The sequence below is a fragment of the Akebia trifoliata genome, chromosome 13 (genome assembly GCF_017979445.1).
Source record: "Akebia trifoliata isolate Shusen 1 chromosome 13, ASM1797944v1, whole genome shotgun sequence".
Taxonomy (NCBI): domain Eukaryota; kingdom Viridiplantae; phylum Streptophyta; class Magnoliopsida; order Ranunculales; family Lardizabalaceae; genus Akebia; species Akebia trifoliata.
This window is the reverse complement of record NC_141387.1, coordinates 31979902-31998037: the sequence shown is the minus strand read 5'-3', so window position 1 is coordinate 31998037 and position 18136 is coordinate 31979902. Positions and strand designations below refer to the sequence as shown.

General features: G+C 30.3%; 1 protein-coding gene and 1 long non-coding RNA gene across 7 annotated transcripts; one reads left to right on the top strand and one right to left on the bottom strand.

The window, feature by feature from the left end:
- Positions 1–1026: 1026 nt before the first annotated feature.
- Positions 1027–8243, bottom strand: LOC147388335 (uncharacterized). Its single transcript, XR_015171126.1, has 5 exons — positions 8100–8243; positions 7280–7380; positions 3859–3921; positions 2007–2093; positions 1027–1338 (listed from the first exon to the last, which is right to left on the bottom strand). It is a non-coding gene; the product is annotated as an uncharacterized LOC147388335 (long non-coding RNA).
- Positions 8244–10575: 2332 nt separating this feature from the next.
- Positions 10576–16344, top strand: LOC147388334 (protein argonaute 16-like). Of its 6 annotated transcripts, none has more exons than XM_086421746.1 (10): positions 10576–11084; positions 11696–11804; positions 11895–11967; positions 12230–12310; positions 13084–13163; positions 14526–14697; positions 14842–14904; positions 14984–15091; positions 15214–15468; positions 15558–16344. In XM_086421746.1, the coding sequence occupies exons 5-10, from the start codon at positions 13102–13104 to the stop codon at positions 15600–15602; spliced, it is 705 nt and encodes a 234-aa protein (XP_086277872.1). In that variant the 5' UTR covers positions 10576–11084; positions 11696–11804; positions 11895–11967; positions 12230–12310; positions 13084–13101; the 3' UTR covers positions 15603–16344. The 6 variants fall into 6 exon arrangements, 5 of the variants coding, with proteins under 5 accessions (XP_086277872.1, XP_086277871.1, XP_086277874.1 ...); XR_015171525.1 differs by lacking the exon at positions 10576–11084 and having other exon boundaries at positions 11095–11804; positions 15558–15885; positions 16095–16344; XM_086421745.1 differs by lacking the exon at positions 10576–11084 and adding an exon at positions 11095–11431.
- Positions 16345–18136: the final 1792 nt, after the last annotated feature.

The window sequence follows — 18136 nt, the reverse complement described above, 5'->3', positions numbered from 1 at the left end:
TAGTTTTTTTAAGGTGTTTTTCTTAATTTTTCATTTAGGTGCTGTGAGAAGAGAATGGAGGGATTTTTATAGAAGTTGGAGAGTTATTTTAGGGGTATAATAGGGTGAAGGATTAGAAGAATGGATAATGTCATGGGTTTTAGAGATGAAGGGTATGAAATTTGAAATGGAAATGAGGGTAGTTGTGTAATGAGAGAAATGGATTGTATTTTGACCCAAATGATTTGGATCTTACCCAAATCCATTTGGGTAGAGTGTTTGATGGGGTGAGATGAGTTATGGTTGATGGAAGGAATGGGGGTGTAAGGGAGTTGTTTGAAGAATGAGTGTTAAGTTGGTTGAAGATGTGAGGTGTTTAGATTTAAGAGAATGGGTTGTGTAAGGGGTTAGGTGTTTGAATTTTTGAGAGGGGGTAATGAGATTATGACATGTGTTAAAAGGGAGGAGATGATGTGGTGATGATGGTTGGTTGATTAAAGAGAAAGGTATGGGTTAGTTTGGTGATGATGGTGGGAGGTATGGGTAGAGATGATTTTGTGGGAGTGTTTTAAGGGAAAGTGATGGGTTAGGGTGTAGGAGATATGAGTTGAGATGTGGGTGGTTGATGGTGTTTAGAGAATGGTGATAGGTTAGGTTAGGGTAGAGTATGGGTTGAGGTGATTTTTGGAGAGAAGTGATGTGGTTGGTTGATTTTTTTAGAGAAAGGTGATGGAGGTAGGTGATTAGATGAGGGAAGTGGTAGGGAATGATGACATGTGTCATCTTTTTATGTTAAATTGGTGATTGATTTGATGTGGATGATGGTTTATGGGTTAGATTGGGTTTGGGTAATGAGTTGGGCTTGGGTAATAAATTGGGCTTTGGGCTTTGGGTTGAGTTTAGGAGTGAAGGAAAATGATTTGTGAGTAGGCTTGGATCATTTATTGAAAGGGAGGGCTTTTGGAGGCTTGGGCCTTGAGGGCCCGATGCAATTTTTATTATCTTTTTGGGTATTTTTGCGTCGAGGGCCCACTCAAATTTGGGTGTCTACAGGATCCATGTTAGATATTTATTACATGATTTTATTAAAAGAATACATAATATTAATGTAATAGTTAAACCTAAGATAAATGATAGGATTTCTACCCATTAATTGAAAAGCTTAGAACTAAAGAAATCATCCTACTTCAAAGAACAGTTAAACCCCTAATTGGATGAGAAGAATGTCTTTATTAAGGTTTATCCAATTCATTAATCAATCATTGTCCAAAATTCATCTTCTACTGATTTGCAAATGTCACTTCAACTCCAATTAAAGATGCATCACAAGGATTTTGGCTTGGGCCTTCCACTCACAATCTGTCCAAAAACAAATTATTAAATTTAAAAGAGAATTTTCAATTGAAAATGCTCTTGAATTATATTATTTAAGGAGAAAAAAGTAAGTTGACTTATCAAATGAAGTAGTGAAACAATAACATACCATCAACATCAACAATCAAGAACATTTATAATTGCTCTCCTAATATCACAATGGTTACAATTGAAAATTTAATCTTCTTTGAAATAAATTATAATTGAAATATTCTTCAAATGAATAATAGTTTCTAACAAAATAATACAATATATTATTAGCTGAATTTTTATATCATCTAGAATATTGCATGGAAACATATTGAAATTTAATACAATTATTCAATATAGAATATTTAATTGTGGATAAATTGACGAATTTGAGAAAATATGGTATTTAATATTTATTAGCATCACAACTTAGATTTCCAACAAAATTGATCAATTATTATATGATAACTACTTAGTTTTTATGGATGAATTAATTAAGGATTTAATAAATTGAACTTGAAGAAAAATGCATGAACATTGTAAGCACATTTACATGCTTAAGACGTTTTTTTAGAACAAATTGGGACATGCAGTCATATGGTTAATATAGTCATACTTATTGACAAACAATGAAAATAAAAGAGAACGACATGACAAATGATTATTAGCAAAATAATACATACCTAGCAGAGTCCCATGATATAAGGTTCAATCATCAATGTGATCAACATCTAGACCAATGAGCAAGGACCCTAGAGACACATCTCCTTCTGCATATTGGTGAAGTACGTTCGTATGAGAGAAAATCTCAATGCACTTGAGCACGCTCTAGAATATGAGCTTATCAATGAGTTGGTGGAATATTGGAAATAAATGTTAAACCACAAGAATAAAATATTCACAAGTGAGAACCCAAATGCCGACATTTCATTCATGGATGACATCCATGATATTGAAATAAATATACATAAAATCAATTTTTTAGCAAATAAGTAGATGAAATATTATTTTTTTCCGTCTTTTCACAATAGAGCATTTTTCATTGTTCGAATATTCAAATTCTTAAACCCCTAAAAGTTCTAACTTATTATGTTTGTAAGGTATGTGAGCGTTGATACCACGAATTGGGTTCAAATACCATCTTCACCTTCTAATTATGTATCACTAACTCGTTTGCTTATAAAAAAGAAAATAAAAAACTTAAAAGGAGAAGTTACATTTACCAAACATGAATTCAATCATGTTGAACATCCAATTCCTTAAACTCCTAAAGGTGTTACCTTGCTAATTTTCCATATGGGAATTCGTTTTCCAACATTTGATTGAATTTAGGAAGATATAATTTTAAAATTCATCTTAGTCAACTTTAATCTCAAGCGATTCAAATTGACTTTCTTGGATTTCAAGATGACTTTGCCCAAAATTTAATGGAACCAACTCATCGAGTAATTCGCAAATCATCGAGTCAACTCGAAAATGCACCTAATCAAGTTAGAAACTCAACCTAGTATTCAACTATGTATAATATTAATGTGGAGAACAAAATTTAAATATTTATTTTAAAATATTAAAATCTATTTTTTTTAATATTTATATATTTTAATTTGATTCATTCAACTAGGCTCACGAGTTATCGACTTGAATCGACTCTATAGACATCAGAGTCGAGTGGGGTTTTGAAGTTTTAAAACTATAGATTTTTTAGTTTTGGGGATCAAATAGAGGTAATCATGAGAAAATAATACTGGGAGATGGAAAAATGATTTTCCTAGGTATACATTTTCCCTTTCAGTGTGGAAAATTACATTGTTCTGGAATTTGAATTCCATGGAGTGCTCAACTACTCCTTAAAAAAATTATTCGACCAATATAATTAGGTATTAACAACGTTTGTCAAACATATCACTCACCATCTCTATTAGTTGGTACCTAGAGTTTCAATAAGTTGGAACTACCAGAGCATCCATAGAAACAATGTCTAGAGACGAGGCTAGTTCTAGCTATTTATGAATCCTTTTGGTTGAGAAAAATAGGGTTATGTAGAAGTAATATTGTACGAAAAATTGTGGTAAAAGAGAAGAAAAAAAAAAGGAGAAATTGGAGTAAGTCAGAGAATTTTTTTTTTTTTTTTTTACAGTCATTCTTTCTACATATATTTGATTTGAAATGGAAAAATCTAGACTTATCTAGAGTTAATGTGAATTTCAGAACATTGTTGACAAAATGGGACTTTTATTGGACTACCTTTCACAAACAAATTCTAATATTGAAATTAAATCGATCAAAGTGAAACTAAATTAAGAATAAAAACAAGTAATATTTGTCCTCAAATTGCAGAAATATGAAATGAACTACTAAATAAAAAACAAAAAAAAAAAAATTAAGGTGATTAGAGAAAGAGAAGTAGAAAAAGAAAGTGATATTAAACTATTGAAGCAATAGAAGTTGATCAAAATGCAACACATTAAAATATAAAATAAAAAAGAAAGAAGAAAAGAAAAAAAGAAGAAATAAGTTGATTAAAGAAGAGAGTACCTTCAAGTCCATCCACTCGGTTGTAGAGAGGAAAGAAAGTGAAATTGGAGCAATAGAAGTTACCTGAGAAATAGTGGTTCCTAATTTTATTTAAATAAGGACAACTTAGAGAAATCAAAATATTGTCATCAAGATTTGTTAATAAGGAGCTACAAAAGCCTTATTTTACCAAAATAAAAAGATTAAGAAAATTATTATTTTTTCTATAAAAAAAGGTGATTGAAATAATAAAAAAAAAATATGAGGGTGTGTTCTAGAATCTATACCAATAAATTTAAATTATCTTCCAAATAGTTTTTAAAAAACCCCTAATCCATGGGATTTCGAAAAAGAACCATTGGATTTCTTGGCTCAAAATTGAAGATGTGGAGGGATGGGCATAAGGGGATAAAGAAAGATAATAAGATATTTACCTGAAATAATTGAATAAGATGGAGGAGAGAGGAAGATTTCTAAGTGAAAGAAACTATGGTGAGGTTCGCTTCGTTGCTCATAACAGTCTAGTCGTCGCACTTCCATTAGTAAATTAGTAGATGAAAATTAGAGAGATATTGCAGAGATCAATGAAGATGATAGGTTTTATTAGGATATAAAAAGAATTTGATTTCAAGTAAGGGTATTTTCATCAAACGAAAAGGTTGTACGTTGAATCATCTTTATATATAGGTAATAGATTTCTAGTTATTCATTACAAGTAATTTTATTGAATTTTTTAGCCACTCATTTTAGCATTGTACAAAATAATTTACGACGAAATTTCCTTTTCAAATTATATTAAAAGTGTTGAACACACAAAAAATGATGACTTATAGAAAAATATTTGTTTACAGCATTTATTAAACTTTTTTGTTTATCTGAAATAAAAGATATTTTATTAAAATCAAAAGGTCTAAGGGTTGTTTGTTACAAATTTTATTTTGGACTTTTTAGGCTTTTTGAGCTTTGAGCAGCAAAAAACGCGTTTGTTAGAGGTGTTTCTACTTTTCAAGCTTTTTTTGAAAGTACAAAAGCCCATTTTTTTAAGTGAGTTTGGAATTGCTTTTGTTCGGAAGCAAATGTGGGAAGCCAACACCGAACAAATGATTTTGGTAAACTTACATTTTTGCCTTTTTTACTAAAAACACAAAACTCACAGAACTTGAAGAAGGTTTAGGGTAGACTTTAAAACGAGTCAAGATCTGTGATCAAGCATCAATCCAACCTCGATCAAGCTCCGATCAAACTCCAAACTTTTAAAGGTAAGAAATCTTTGAGTGGTCGTCTATTTTATGATGGATTCAACTCAAACTTTGATTATCTAACTCTGATCTTCACTTTTTTCTGTTAAAATGATCATTTTTACATGTAATGTGTTGGTACGCATTTGATATTTCAATATTTGTTCTTTTTTGCTTTGTGATCTTAGTTGTAGTTAATTAGCTATAAATCTTCATTTCTTTGTTAAAATAATCATTTTTCATGTAATGTGTTGGTCATATAATATTTGTGATCAGATTCTATAGTGTCTAGATTAGAATCCTAGGGTTCACAAGTATTTGGAGAAAATACTATTTTTAGTTCAGCAACCCCTTGAATAACCTCTCTTATCATTTTGTTCTTACTGAATTTGTTCTTATATAAGTAAAAATAAATATAAAAATTATGGTTTTCATAATTACCTTGGATTCAAAGATTTCTTTTGGATGACTTGAAAGTTTTACTTTCAAGATAACTTTAAATTCACTTGAAGTTTTTTTATGTGAGAACATTAACTTGCAATTTTCACATTGTTTTTCTGATGTGAGAATATTAATTATGTTATCATTTTCTTTTGAAGACAATTGCTTGATCATTGAACTAAAAGTTTTTCTCAATCATTTTGTGAATTTAATAAACTAGCTCTAATCTCACTTTAATATGCTTGGGTGGTTGTTTATTTTATTTTATATTTTTTTTCCTTATTCATGTGTTGCATATCATTGAGGCTACAAATCATTATACTTCAAAAGCTTTTGTGTACTTGGATGAGGTTGGATATTTCAAGATCGCCTTTGATCCAACGTTTTCCTTTGGATTTGGTAAAAGCTTCTTTATCGATCATTTTTTTTCTTCAGTCTAATTTATTTAAGTCTATTTTCTAGTAAAAGGGGATTTGTCTTCTTCTATAAAATTTTGGATATATTGATCATTTTTTATTTGTTCTCAATGATTTCAATATTCAATGTATTGTGAGGTCAAGGTTGAAATCGAACCGAAATATTTCTAAGTTTTGAATATGTTTGAATGTTCAAATTGTGTGATTACTGTTTTAATAGTAGTAATTTTACTTCATCATTGATTGAAGGTATGTAATAAACTAAAACATGTTAATGACAAATTTATGTTATATATTTTCCTATTCATATGAACAATTATCAAGATTTTTGTCAAAATACTGCATATTACATTTTTTTTTACATGTACGAGCATTCTGGTCATTTTTCCAAAATCCAGCAAATAAAAACTATGAAACAAACATGCTTTTTAGGCTTTTATGTGAAGTCTCGTATTTTTGTAGTTTTTATAACAGACAAGATTTCCTAGACGCAACTTTTCAAGCTCTGGGCTTCTGCCTCTCTCATTAACATAAGCCTGAAGTACAAGCTGAAAGCTATAACATATAGACCCTAAGTGATTTCTCAAAAAAATTTAAATGTCATTCTCAAGTATTAGATTCTTTTTCAACCACTACATATGCCAATGAGAATAAACAACCATTGGGATCGTATCCAATTGTTGTAAGCATAATACCTTAATATTTATCTTTGAAAGATGTACCATTTAATCCTACCACAAGTAAATAATTATTCTTAAATCTATATTTCCATGATTTAAAAAAATAAAAATCTTTGAAAATTTCTTTTAAGGCTAATCTTAAAAAAATTAAAAGTATTAGGATTTGTTTCTAAAATGATTTGACAATAGTGATCAAGGTTCGTATATCCTTCAACTTCACAATCATGCATATCACGGTTAATTTTTTTTAACTTTTCAAGTTTTAACATATGAAATTCTTATATTATGTTCATCTAAAATATCATTTATTATAGTATGAGGAATATAAAATTGATTATTTTTCTTAATCTATTTATAATTTTATCCTTTATCTAATTACTAATTTTTTGAGGATGTGATCCCGAGTTCATCCTATCGTTACATGTGTGCATCGTATTTAAGGTAGAAATAATAATAAAATATGGACACTAGCTATCTTTCTATCATATACACGTCATATGAAATTTTCATAATCACAATTTAATAGATATCGAAATATCAAATGCATACTAATACATTACATGTAAAAACGATCATTTTAACAAAGAAAAAGTGAAGATCAGAGTCAGACAATCAAAGTTTGAGTTGAATTCATCACAAAATAGATGACTACTCAAAGATTTCTTACCTTTGGAAGTTCAAAGTTATCGGAACTTGATCGAGGTTCGATTGAAGCTTGATCGCAGATCTTGACTCGTTTTAAAGTCTACCCTAAACCTTCTTCGAGTTCTGTGAGTGAAAATAGGAAAAAAAAATATCGAGAGACGATTATTTTTTTAAAAATATCAAGCTTGAGAAATTGCGATGTTTCATAATCACAATTTCACCGTCTTTGTTAATTCTAAAAGAAATATGCATGTTCTACTACCATTAAAAAAATAATACTAATATTAAAACATAGATAAATTTAAAAAGCACACACAAATAAATTTAATTCAATAATATAAACATCATTCAACAAACAAACACAAATACCAGATACCAAACAATTATAAAAATCAAAATAACAACAAGGAACAAAAAACAAACAGTTCAAGAGATTATTAAAAAAACTCAAACCAATTAAAACAACAAACATATTTAAAAAAAAGGATAAAAAATGATTAAAAACATTTGAAAACAAGAACAAAGAAAGAAATTCAGAAAACAACCTAGAATGAAAACTTCAAAAAGAATAAATCGAATGAAAAAATAAGAAAAATATGAAAAAAGCTAAAAAAATTAGAAATTTAAAAAAAAAAAAAAAAAAAAAAAACATAGAATAGTGCTAAACTGTGACAATTCCACGAAAGTTGAGTGTTTTTTTAATCACTTTAGTATTATTCAAAAAAAAGAAAATAATAAAAAAATAAAACGATTTAAAAATAATTAAATAAAAATTTTGAAAAATAAAAAAAGAAGGGATAAAAAAAATAGAGGAGAAGAAAAAAAAAAAGGAAAGTTAGTACCTGTCACACTTCCTACGAGAGAGACTAGCATGTGTGCCTTCAACTTCACCTTCACCTTCAATACCAAAGAAAAAAAGAAAGATTAATAAGAAACTAAAGGAAAAGAAGAAGAATTGGAGAAGTAGAAGGAAGATAGAAGATAGAAGAAGATGATATAAATAAGGAAACCTAAGAGAAAAAAAAATTGAGAGCGAAAAAAAGAAAATATAAACAAACCGTGATTTCAACATGCACTCCCCATGTTTGGTTAATATTATAGATACCCCTGTGTTTTGAAACTTATGACATGCCTCCCTTGACTTCAGTCTTCTCTTTATTGACTAATGAAATATGACATATATGCCCTCATCTTTGATGCGGCACGTGTTAAAAGAATCTATAAACAAAAAAAAAAATCACTCTTTTGTAATCCAATATTATTCATCTAGACAGTTGCTATTGTCACATCAACTTTTACTAATGCCACATCAATTTCTACGATAATCATTAAAAAATTGCACACATTTGGTGTGGCATTAATAGAAGTTGGTGTGGTAATAGTAGATCTTATTTATCTAAACTTTTTGAAATTTTTTTCTATAAATATTAAACTATATATAAGCCTAAAGTAGAAGATGAAAGTTATAACAGACAGACCCTAAGTGATCTCTCAAAAAAACTTTAAAAGTCATTCTCACGTATTAGTTTATTTTTCAACTAGTGTATATACCAATGAGAATAACCAACTATTGGGATCGTATCCAATTGTTGTAAGCATAATACCTTGATATTTATCTTTTAAAGATGTACCATTTAATCCTACTACAAGTAAATAATCATTTTTAAATCTATTTTTATATAATTTTAAAAAATAAAAACTCTTTGAAAATTTCTTTTAAGGCTAATTTTAAAAAAAATTAAAAGTATCAAGATTTGTTTCTAAAATGATTTACAATAGTGATCAAGGTTCTTATATCCTTCAACTTCACAATCATGCATTTCGCGGTTAATTTTTTTTAACTTTCCAAGTTTTAACATATGAAATTCTTATATTATGTTCATCTAAAATATCATTTATTATAGTATGAGGAATATAAAATTGATTATTTTTCTTAATCTATTTATAATAGTATCCTTTATCCAATTACTAATTTCTTGAGAATGTGATCCCGAGTTATCGTTACATGTGTGCATTGTATTTAAGGTAGAAATAATAAAAGATGACCACTGGTGATATTTCTATCATATACACGCCATATGAAATTTTCATAATCACAATTTACTATTATTTTTTCTTTATTATTTAATGCATAATTTATTTAAAAATTATTTTTATTATTAAATTAAGAATATGAAATCAATTTTTTTTAATATTTTTGTAAATATTACCTACATAAATCTCTGGCATATTCTTATCAATGTCTGATAATAAACTTGATATATCAACTATTAGATCATCATTATCATTATTAGAGTTATTTTCTTGTACTTCAATATATTTCAATAGAATTATGTATAGTAAGATTATAGACATTTTCACGTATTTGATTGGAGGAGTTAGGCTCACCTCATAAATTTACATGACTATGACTGTAAACCAATTGTCCCATTTCTACATTTCCTAAATTATATGAATTTTTGATATGGATTACATAAATAAATATACTTTAACAAGTTTTATTTACTTTTAATACATATTTCCAAGTAGGTTGATTAAAAATATCAATTACACTTGAATGAAAATCTATTGTAACAACTATCTTCAATATAAAAGTTGTTACAATCTTTTCATTTGAAGCAATCGTCGTATGTAGCTTGGACAATGTAGTTTTTGACGTTACCATTAAAATTTGAGTATGACCACCAATGTACGCCAGATATTCAAAAGAACCTCCATACAATCATTCTTCAAGTAACCATCTAAAAGTATATACTTTTCATATAAAATATTTGAAAAATATACCAACAATTAAAAAAATTAGAGAGTTAAAAAAGCAAAGAGACTAATCTGTAGAATTGTTTGTAAGAGAAATTAGAGAGTATGAATGTAATTACATATAGTAGGATATTTTATGTCTGTTGGAACGCATGTAACCGTTGCGCATAGTTTAATCGTTATAGCGAAAATCGATAATCCAACTGTCGATTTTCTAGGGGGAAATTTTGTCCACATGAAAATCGATGATCGAACTGTTGATTTATTACTTTTTTGATAATTTCGTAAAAATTATAACTTTTTTAATAATTATAAAATATTTTATTATTTTTTTAATAATAAAATCTTATTATATTACATCTAATATTTTTATTTACATATAACTATTATAAAGGGACCTATAGAAGATAATTCAATTAATACTATTATTAATTATATGAAAATAAAATATGAAAAGTATTAGAAAAATATTCATATTTCTTTAGTATTTGCATTATTCATGGATCACCGATATAAAATGAAAGTTTTAAAATAATTTTGACCTTAACTTATGGTCACTACGTGAAAATCTCACTTTAAAAAAAAAAAAATTGATGGGCCTGGCCCGTCAATTTTTAATACCGAAATTCCACGGCCTTCGATTCACGTTTCCCATCTCCACTCGATCTCACTCACTTTCATTGTCTGTCTCTCGATCTCATCTCTCCCTCTCTCTTTCTGTCTCTCTCTCACAGTCATCGATTAACCTCTCCATATCTATCTCTTACAGTCTCTCTCGATCGATCGACCTCTTCATCTTTTTCTCACAGTCGTTCTCTTGATAGATCGACCTCTCCATCTCTCTCTCTCATAGTCTCTCCCTCAATCGATCTCTCTTTCGATCTGTCTCCCTAGATAGATCTCTCTCACTTTCGTATCTCTCTGATGCAATCGCAATCGGATTTGAAGTCTCTAGGGTTTCGATTTCTCTCACGCAATCGGATTGAACTCTCTAAAGTTTCGATCTCTGTCACAATCCGTCGTCTTAGATTGGAAGCTGAGTTTCTGCTAAGGTGTTCTCACTTTTCAAGGTATGATCAACTGTAAATCTTGATTTGAAGATAATCGACTATAAATTCGATGATGATTTGTGAGATTATTCTGTTTTGATGAGGTTTTGAAGGTATGAGGTGGACAGTTTGGTTTTTGGTTAATTTTTGTCGTACAATGAACATCTTTTAGTGTTTTCAGGTGTTTGTTGATCTTCTAAAGCAATCGGTTTGATTCGATTTTTTGTTTCTGTGAAATTGGTTTCCAAATGTTGAATTAGATGGTTAGATTCTTGAGAAATCATAGCCATGTAGATTATCTAGCAGAGCAAAAAGGAGTTTTTAGGGTTAATTGCATTGATTGCCTTGATCGAACAAATGTTACCCAGGTATGCTAGTTTTTCTTTAGTTCCTTCTGGTATGTTATGGACTTATAGTTACCTCATCTTCTCATATAGACTGAGGACCCTCTCTGATGCATTTGTAGTTTTGGTTCTAGTTATTTTCTCCGTAACTAGTTCTTTGATTTCCTTGTATTTGCAATTTCTCTCTGCTTTCTAATGAAAATGCATTTTATCCATAACAGAAGAAAAAAACTTCAGTTCTTTGTTGCAAATTGATTCATGAACTTTATTCAAATGTCTTGCTTTCAGAGTTACTTGGCTAGGAAATCTTTAAATTCACAACTGCAGAGGATGGGAGCAATTCCCTCCACAGAGCATATATCCATGATCAGTGACATTTATGAGAAGTTCAAGATATGTAAGAAAATTTTCACAATTCTAGTTTTGTGTTTCCCTTGTTAAGTTGGAAGATGCCCTTGTAGTTATGTTGTCTACTTTATTATGATAGTATGGGTTGAACAAGGGGATGAGATAAGTCTGGAATATCCTGGGACAAATGCTCTGAAAGGGGACCTTGTCAGGTATTTTGCAATCATCTGCCATGTATCTCTGTTGCAGACATCTCTTAAGTTGCTCAATATCCTGCAAGAAACTAAACTCTAGAATCATGATAATTTTATAAGAATTTATTGTTGATTGTTTAACAGAAAAACGGATTTGAAATGGTTTTCTTATGTTTTAAATAGAAATCTGTGCTTAAAACTACTGACTATTAATGCAATATAAACGTTAATACAAATTTATCCTTTTTTGCAAATTAATTTCGGTTCCACAACATTGCAGATTTGGAAGACAGACTGTGTCAGGACTGATTAAGGATGGAATGAGTGCGATAGTTTGGACAAAAGACAACCATGCCTAGAGGTACTAAGTACTAACTAATAAGCTAGCTTTATTAAGAGTGGAGCTTCATTTAAATTATACTCTATATGGAGGAGTGATGTTGATTCTACCCATTTTTCTTACAGTACATCATCCGAAGGTAGCTCATTCCAATCTGCTGTTTTGATATGAGAATGCTCGATTTCTTGCTTAGTTCATGTTATTAACTGTGCTTCTCTTTATATAAATAGATCTGAAATTACAGTTGAAAAATCTGTCTTTGAGTTCTAAATGTCTCGCTTGAGTCGTGATCCATAGCGGTGCCCCGTTCAATTAACTATGTACAGTGTCTATGTGGCACATTTTGTTTGGAGATTAAACTAAACACATTGGTCTGCATGTCATGTAAAAAATGTCTTGGTTAGGAACCCCATGTATTTTAAACTCCGTACAAAAGTGTGCCATGTAGACACCGTTCATATTCTATATGAATGGGACACCATACTTGATCCTGATTCTCTATAAGTATCCATGGCAACAAATGTTAATGCCTTTTTTGTTAGAACAACTGTAATTTCAGCTATTATTTTTTTGCTTTCTATTTTCAATTTTACACTTTTTGTTGATTTCTTCCATTTCTAGCTCTTTTGACAAATATATTGTTGCAGTCAAAGATAAATATTTCTTTGAGCTCTAAATGTCTTGGAACGCTTTTTTATTATATAAGCTTTGATGTTTGATGTGTGGCACTCAATTGTTGATGCCTTGTTCTGTTAGAAAATTACTAAAAACTTTGTTCTTATCTTCTACTTCAGCATGGACATGTTGGATTTATGTTGACTTGTAACGATGCCGAGCTTAGCTATGATAGCCGCATGGACACTTTTCATGCAAGGTATCACGCTATATAGCTTTCTTCAAACTTGAGTCCCAACAACTTCAAGTGACCAATGTTGTTCTGCTTTAACATGAGTTACAAATTTGGCACTGTGTGGAGAACAAACCCATGTGTGTACTATTGATGTGGGTGGGGCATATAAGGCCCAATCCATTTACAACTCAATAAATTTTGATTTAAAGACCAAATGCTTCATATCTTAAGTTCTATACATGTCTAGCTGTGCACACCATGAACAGCTGTGTTATAATGGGATGGTCTCTCTATTTTTTCAAAAATTACCAAAATTGAATTAAGTCACTGGACAGTCCAGTCGAGTTGCATATCTATTATCTTCCTTAAATCAATTTCACATACCCAAATGTTTTCAGAATCTCCCTTTGTGTAGTTGACTAGTCCTTTCTACAAACAATTAATTTGGTTATTTATATAACTTTAGCAATGTTTTTAGAATATTTTTTTTTCCAAAAAGAATGTTTCAATTGAATTTTACTGTCTATTGAAATATATCCTTTGAAATCTAGAATGTATACATTTGATCATTTCGGTTGAAATTTGCTATCCACTGAAATATTTTGTGAAATGAATATTGATTTTGATTGCAGTATATCCAATAAGAAACCTGCAATTTAATGTGAGTCGTGCTGGAGTGACCTCAATATTGTACCTCATATCACACATCCTGACGTGAAAGTGCATGGGAACCATAAGTGCTATGAGGAGCAACGCTATTTTTTGTCATATGGTTGATGGACCCCTTAGGAGAAATTACAAAAGCCATGTTTGGATTTTATTCCAATCTTTATATGAAATCTTGCCATTTTAGGTCCACATTAAATGCCTTGAGTTTGATTGTGTCCATTTGGAACAAAAATGATTGGTTAGAGAGAACATTTGATGAGATTTCTAAATTCATTACTCAATTGAGGGGAGATTGACCCCCTAGTCAATGGAATGGTTGTATTACCACCAGTTTGCAGTTGTAGCACCCATAGATTTTTCCAACTTACTAAGTTGGCACCTTTGTTGTCATGAAGATCATAACTTTGATTTATTTTTTATCTTCTTCAATTATAAAGTTAAGGGCTTCTGATTTGAGGATTGGTATTTACACGGGAGGATAATGTATCTGGGCATGTCTAACTTCTTTATGCCTAGTATAGCTTGGCCTTTTTGTAGCTAGCAAGACATTTCACTTCTTTTTCTTTATCTTGTGTAATGGGATTTTTTGGTCCCATTTCTCCTTTTAAATCAAAATTTTATTACCAATAAAAAAGTTTTACTAGGATTTTTTGGTCCCATTTCTCCTTTTAATGCATTATTGACTAAATCCAAATTTGGTTGCATATTTGGTTATAGTTTCCCATTGAAAGTAAAACGTGGAGATGGTGGCAATGATGAAGGCCAAGCTGTTGAAATTACCGTTTATGATTATTTTTCTCAACACCATAAGATAGAATTGACAACTTCTGCATGCATGCCATGTCTTGATGTTGGGAAACCAAAGCGACCCAATTATCTTCCATTGGAGGTCAGTAAAATGCTTGAGCTTTGTGTCCATGACATGACTTTGACTCTATTTTTTTAATAATCCCTATTCTTTCTATTTTTTGTGTTACAGTTCTGTTTTTTGGTTTCTCTGCAATGATATACAAAGGCGTTATCCTCTATGCAGAGATCTTCCTTAGTGGAAAAGTCGAGGCAAAAGCCTCAAGAGCGTATACGGTCCATGACAGATGTGGGTGTCTTTGTGCTTACCTTGATTTATTTTCCGTTTTACTTCGAAGCCTTTATTATGTACTTGCTCAAATTTGCAGGCTATGAGGAACTACTGTTATGATGAAGACCCAATCCTTTCTTCTTGCGGTATTTCCATTGACAAACAACTGACTCAAGTTGATGGACGAGTTCTGAATGCTCCAATGGTGAATTTCTGTTTTCTTTCTCACAACTCCTCCCCTTCATTTATGGTGATTTGGTGTTTTCTTTCACTTTTTTAAGTGACATCCAATGCCCTCATTTTTGAGTTTTGCCTCCTTAATTGCAGTTGAAAGTGGGCAATAGTGAAGATTGCATCCCTCGCAATGGGCGATGGAACTTCAATAACAAGGCAATTCATTTTTTTCTCTTCAAGTGTGTTGTGTTCTTTGATTATAAGATTGAACTCAAAGTTTTTTCTCTTTTGCAGAAACTATTGACACCAATTGAAATCAAACGGTGGGCAATTGTCAACTTCTCCACGTGTTGTGAGACCAGTCATCTTTCTCGGGAGCTAATTAACTGTGGAAGAAATAAAGGAATTGTGGGTTAAATCATTTTTATGTTGTGTATGTTGCGTTGCATTCTTAGTTTCATCGACTTATATATTATGTATGCATCGTTTCTCTGCAGCATATTGACCGTCCAGATTCCTTGATTGAGGAAGTTCCCCTGTAGAGGAGATCCAGTGCTGTTGTAAGAGTTGAAAAGATGTTCGAACAGATACGAATAAAGCTCCCTAGTCCTCCTGAATTTCTACTTTGTGTTTTGCCAAAGCGGAAAATTTGTGATATATACGGTAGAATTTTAACTTATTTTCCAAGATTTGCTTCTTTTCTTTTCAGTCCATTTGTAAAAAAAAATTGTATTTTCCCACTATCTAAGACCTTGGAAGAAGAAGAACCTTCATGAAATGGGAATCTTCACACAGTGCATCTCCCCTACGAAAATCAATGATCAGGTTAGTATAGTTCAATTTCTACATTTTGATGATTCTCACACTCCCAATATAGATCCATTGTAGCACTTTAGGCCACTCCCAACATAGAACCATGTTCTAGCAATTTTGGTAGCATATTTCTTAGTTTTTAACATTTGTGAATAAAATCTAGCTATGTTCTTCTATTACTTTGAGTTGATATCTTGATATACCAAAACTTTTCCGTGTAGGTACGAGAGTGCTATTAGGATTTCTTTCAGAACAGTAACAATGTGGGGGAAATCCAAATCTTGAGGAAAATAAGAGGCGGAGAGAGCTAGAAGAGATCATGGGCATCACGACCATTTGCTTTTAATCGTGTTTTATTTCTAAACAATTATGTGACGTAATTTCATTTGTAACTGTTCAATTGCTACAATTAGAGCTTGTTTAGTAATGAAATTTCAATATATAATATGAATTTTGAGTTATTTAGTTTAATTTGGAGTTTGTTTTATGATTTTTGTTTTGTTTGTTATTTTTTTTTATTTTTTTTATTATTATTTTATTTATTGTGATTGGTGAATTAGAGGACCGTCTTATTATTTGTTAAACCTCCATATTCGACGGTCATATTCTATAGATTATTTTTTTTTTTTTTTTGAAGCCCATTCTACAAGAGAATATTTGATAGGCCAAGGCCGTCAAAAAAAAAATTCTACAAGAGAATATTTGACGAGCAAATTTGACGGGAGAGTCCGTCAAATTTTTCAAAATTTGACGGGCTAAGACCGTCAAATATAGGCTTTTTTCACATAGTGGGTCCAAACTATGGAAGCTACTTAAAATGTATTAAAGTTATATGTAATTTTTTTTTTTTAATTGTTATGAACATAGCTTAGGTATAGTTAGTGGTTCTATTAGTGTTGAAACTTTATCTTCTTCTGTTGCGCTAAATCATAAACTTTATGTCGACTATTATCTAGAACTAAGACTTCTAATTCTACTCAAGGTACTTCGATGTCTGAGTTTCAACATTATTTAGAATTTAACTCATTAGAGGTTTGCGATGAGGAGACCTATAATGTGTTAGATTGGTGAAAATGGTACTTTGTTCAATATCGCGTGTTATCTATGACGGCATGTGATCTACTAACTATTCAAGTGTTTACAGTTACTTTTGAATCAACATTTAATACTGGTAGAATAGTTCTTTCAACATATAGAAGTCGTTTAATTCCAAAGACGATGAAAGCTTTGGTATGTTTGAAGGATTGGTTCCTTGCTAAGAAAGGAGATCAAGCAAGAAAAGATGACTGACTTAACAATGAATTAGGACAAATAAATATATGATTAGATTAAAAATATTTTTATTTTTAGGTTGAGTTATGCAAATGATAGATAAGTGAGTGGGTGCCAACTTAGTTGGGATGTACTCATACTATAGTGATGCAATTCTTCACCCTAAGACCTAATTTACTATCAATTCTTATATATAACTTGTTTATCGAATTTTAGAATTTGTAATGTTAATTATCATTAATGTACATTAAATGAATGAGATTAATAGAAATGCATTTTAAGATGCATTTCAATATATTAATAATTTTTTACTTATTGTTTTTTTTAGATTTTTAATTTTTTTAAATTAAAAATATTTTAAAATATCTTATATAATTTACACTCTATTTCTTATAATTTTTTTTAATGTAAGATTAAATATTTATAAATTTGAAATTAAGTTTAAAAACTAGGCTATTTATACAATTAAAAAATTATATATAAATCATTTTGTTAGATTTAAATTTTAAAGTTTAACTTTAAAGTAAAGTAGTAAACTAACTTACTTATAAAATTTAATATATTTTAATATATGTTTGAACCCATACCCAATTAAAAAAATTGGGTTTGGGTAGGGTACTAATATGCCCTTTTTGTATTTACCTGTACCCAAAAAAATAATGAGCCGATTTCGATTTCATGTGTACTTGACCCATACCCGAAAAATTAGTTCGGATTCGGTTCTAGGTACCCGAATGTACACCCCTACCTCTTTCATTGGATTACTTCACATCCAAGTATTTACATTTAAACGCAATCTCTTTACTAGGGTATGAGGTGCTATGATGAAGCAAATACAATCTCTTATGTAATTTTTTATCTAATGTATTTTGAGTGTGTGTCAATCTTAATAGACATGATTGAGTGGGATGATGAGCATTTAATATACATGCGAAAAAGAGTATATTAGTGTCAGTAGCAATGTTTTTAAAACTAGACTAGTCTTTGAACC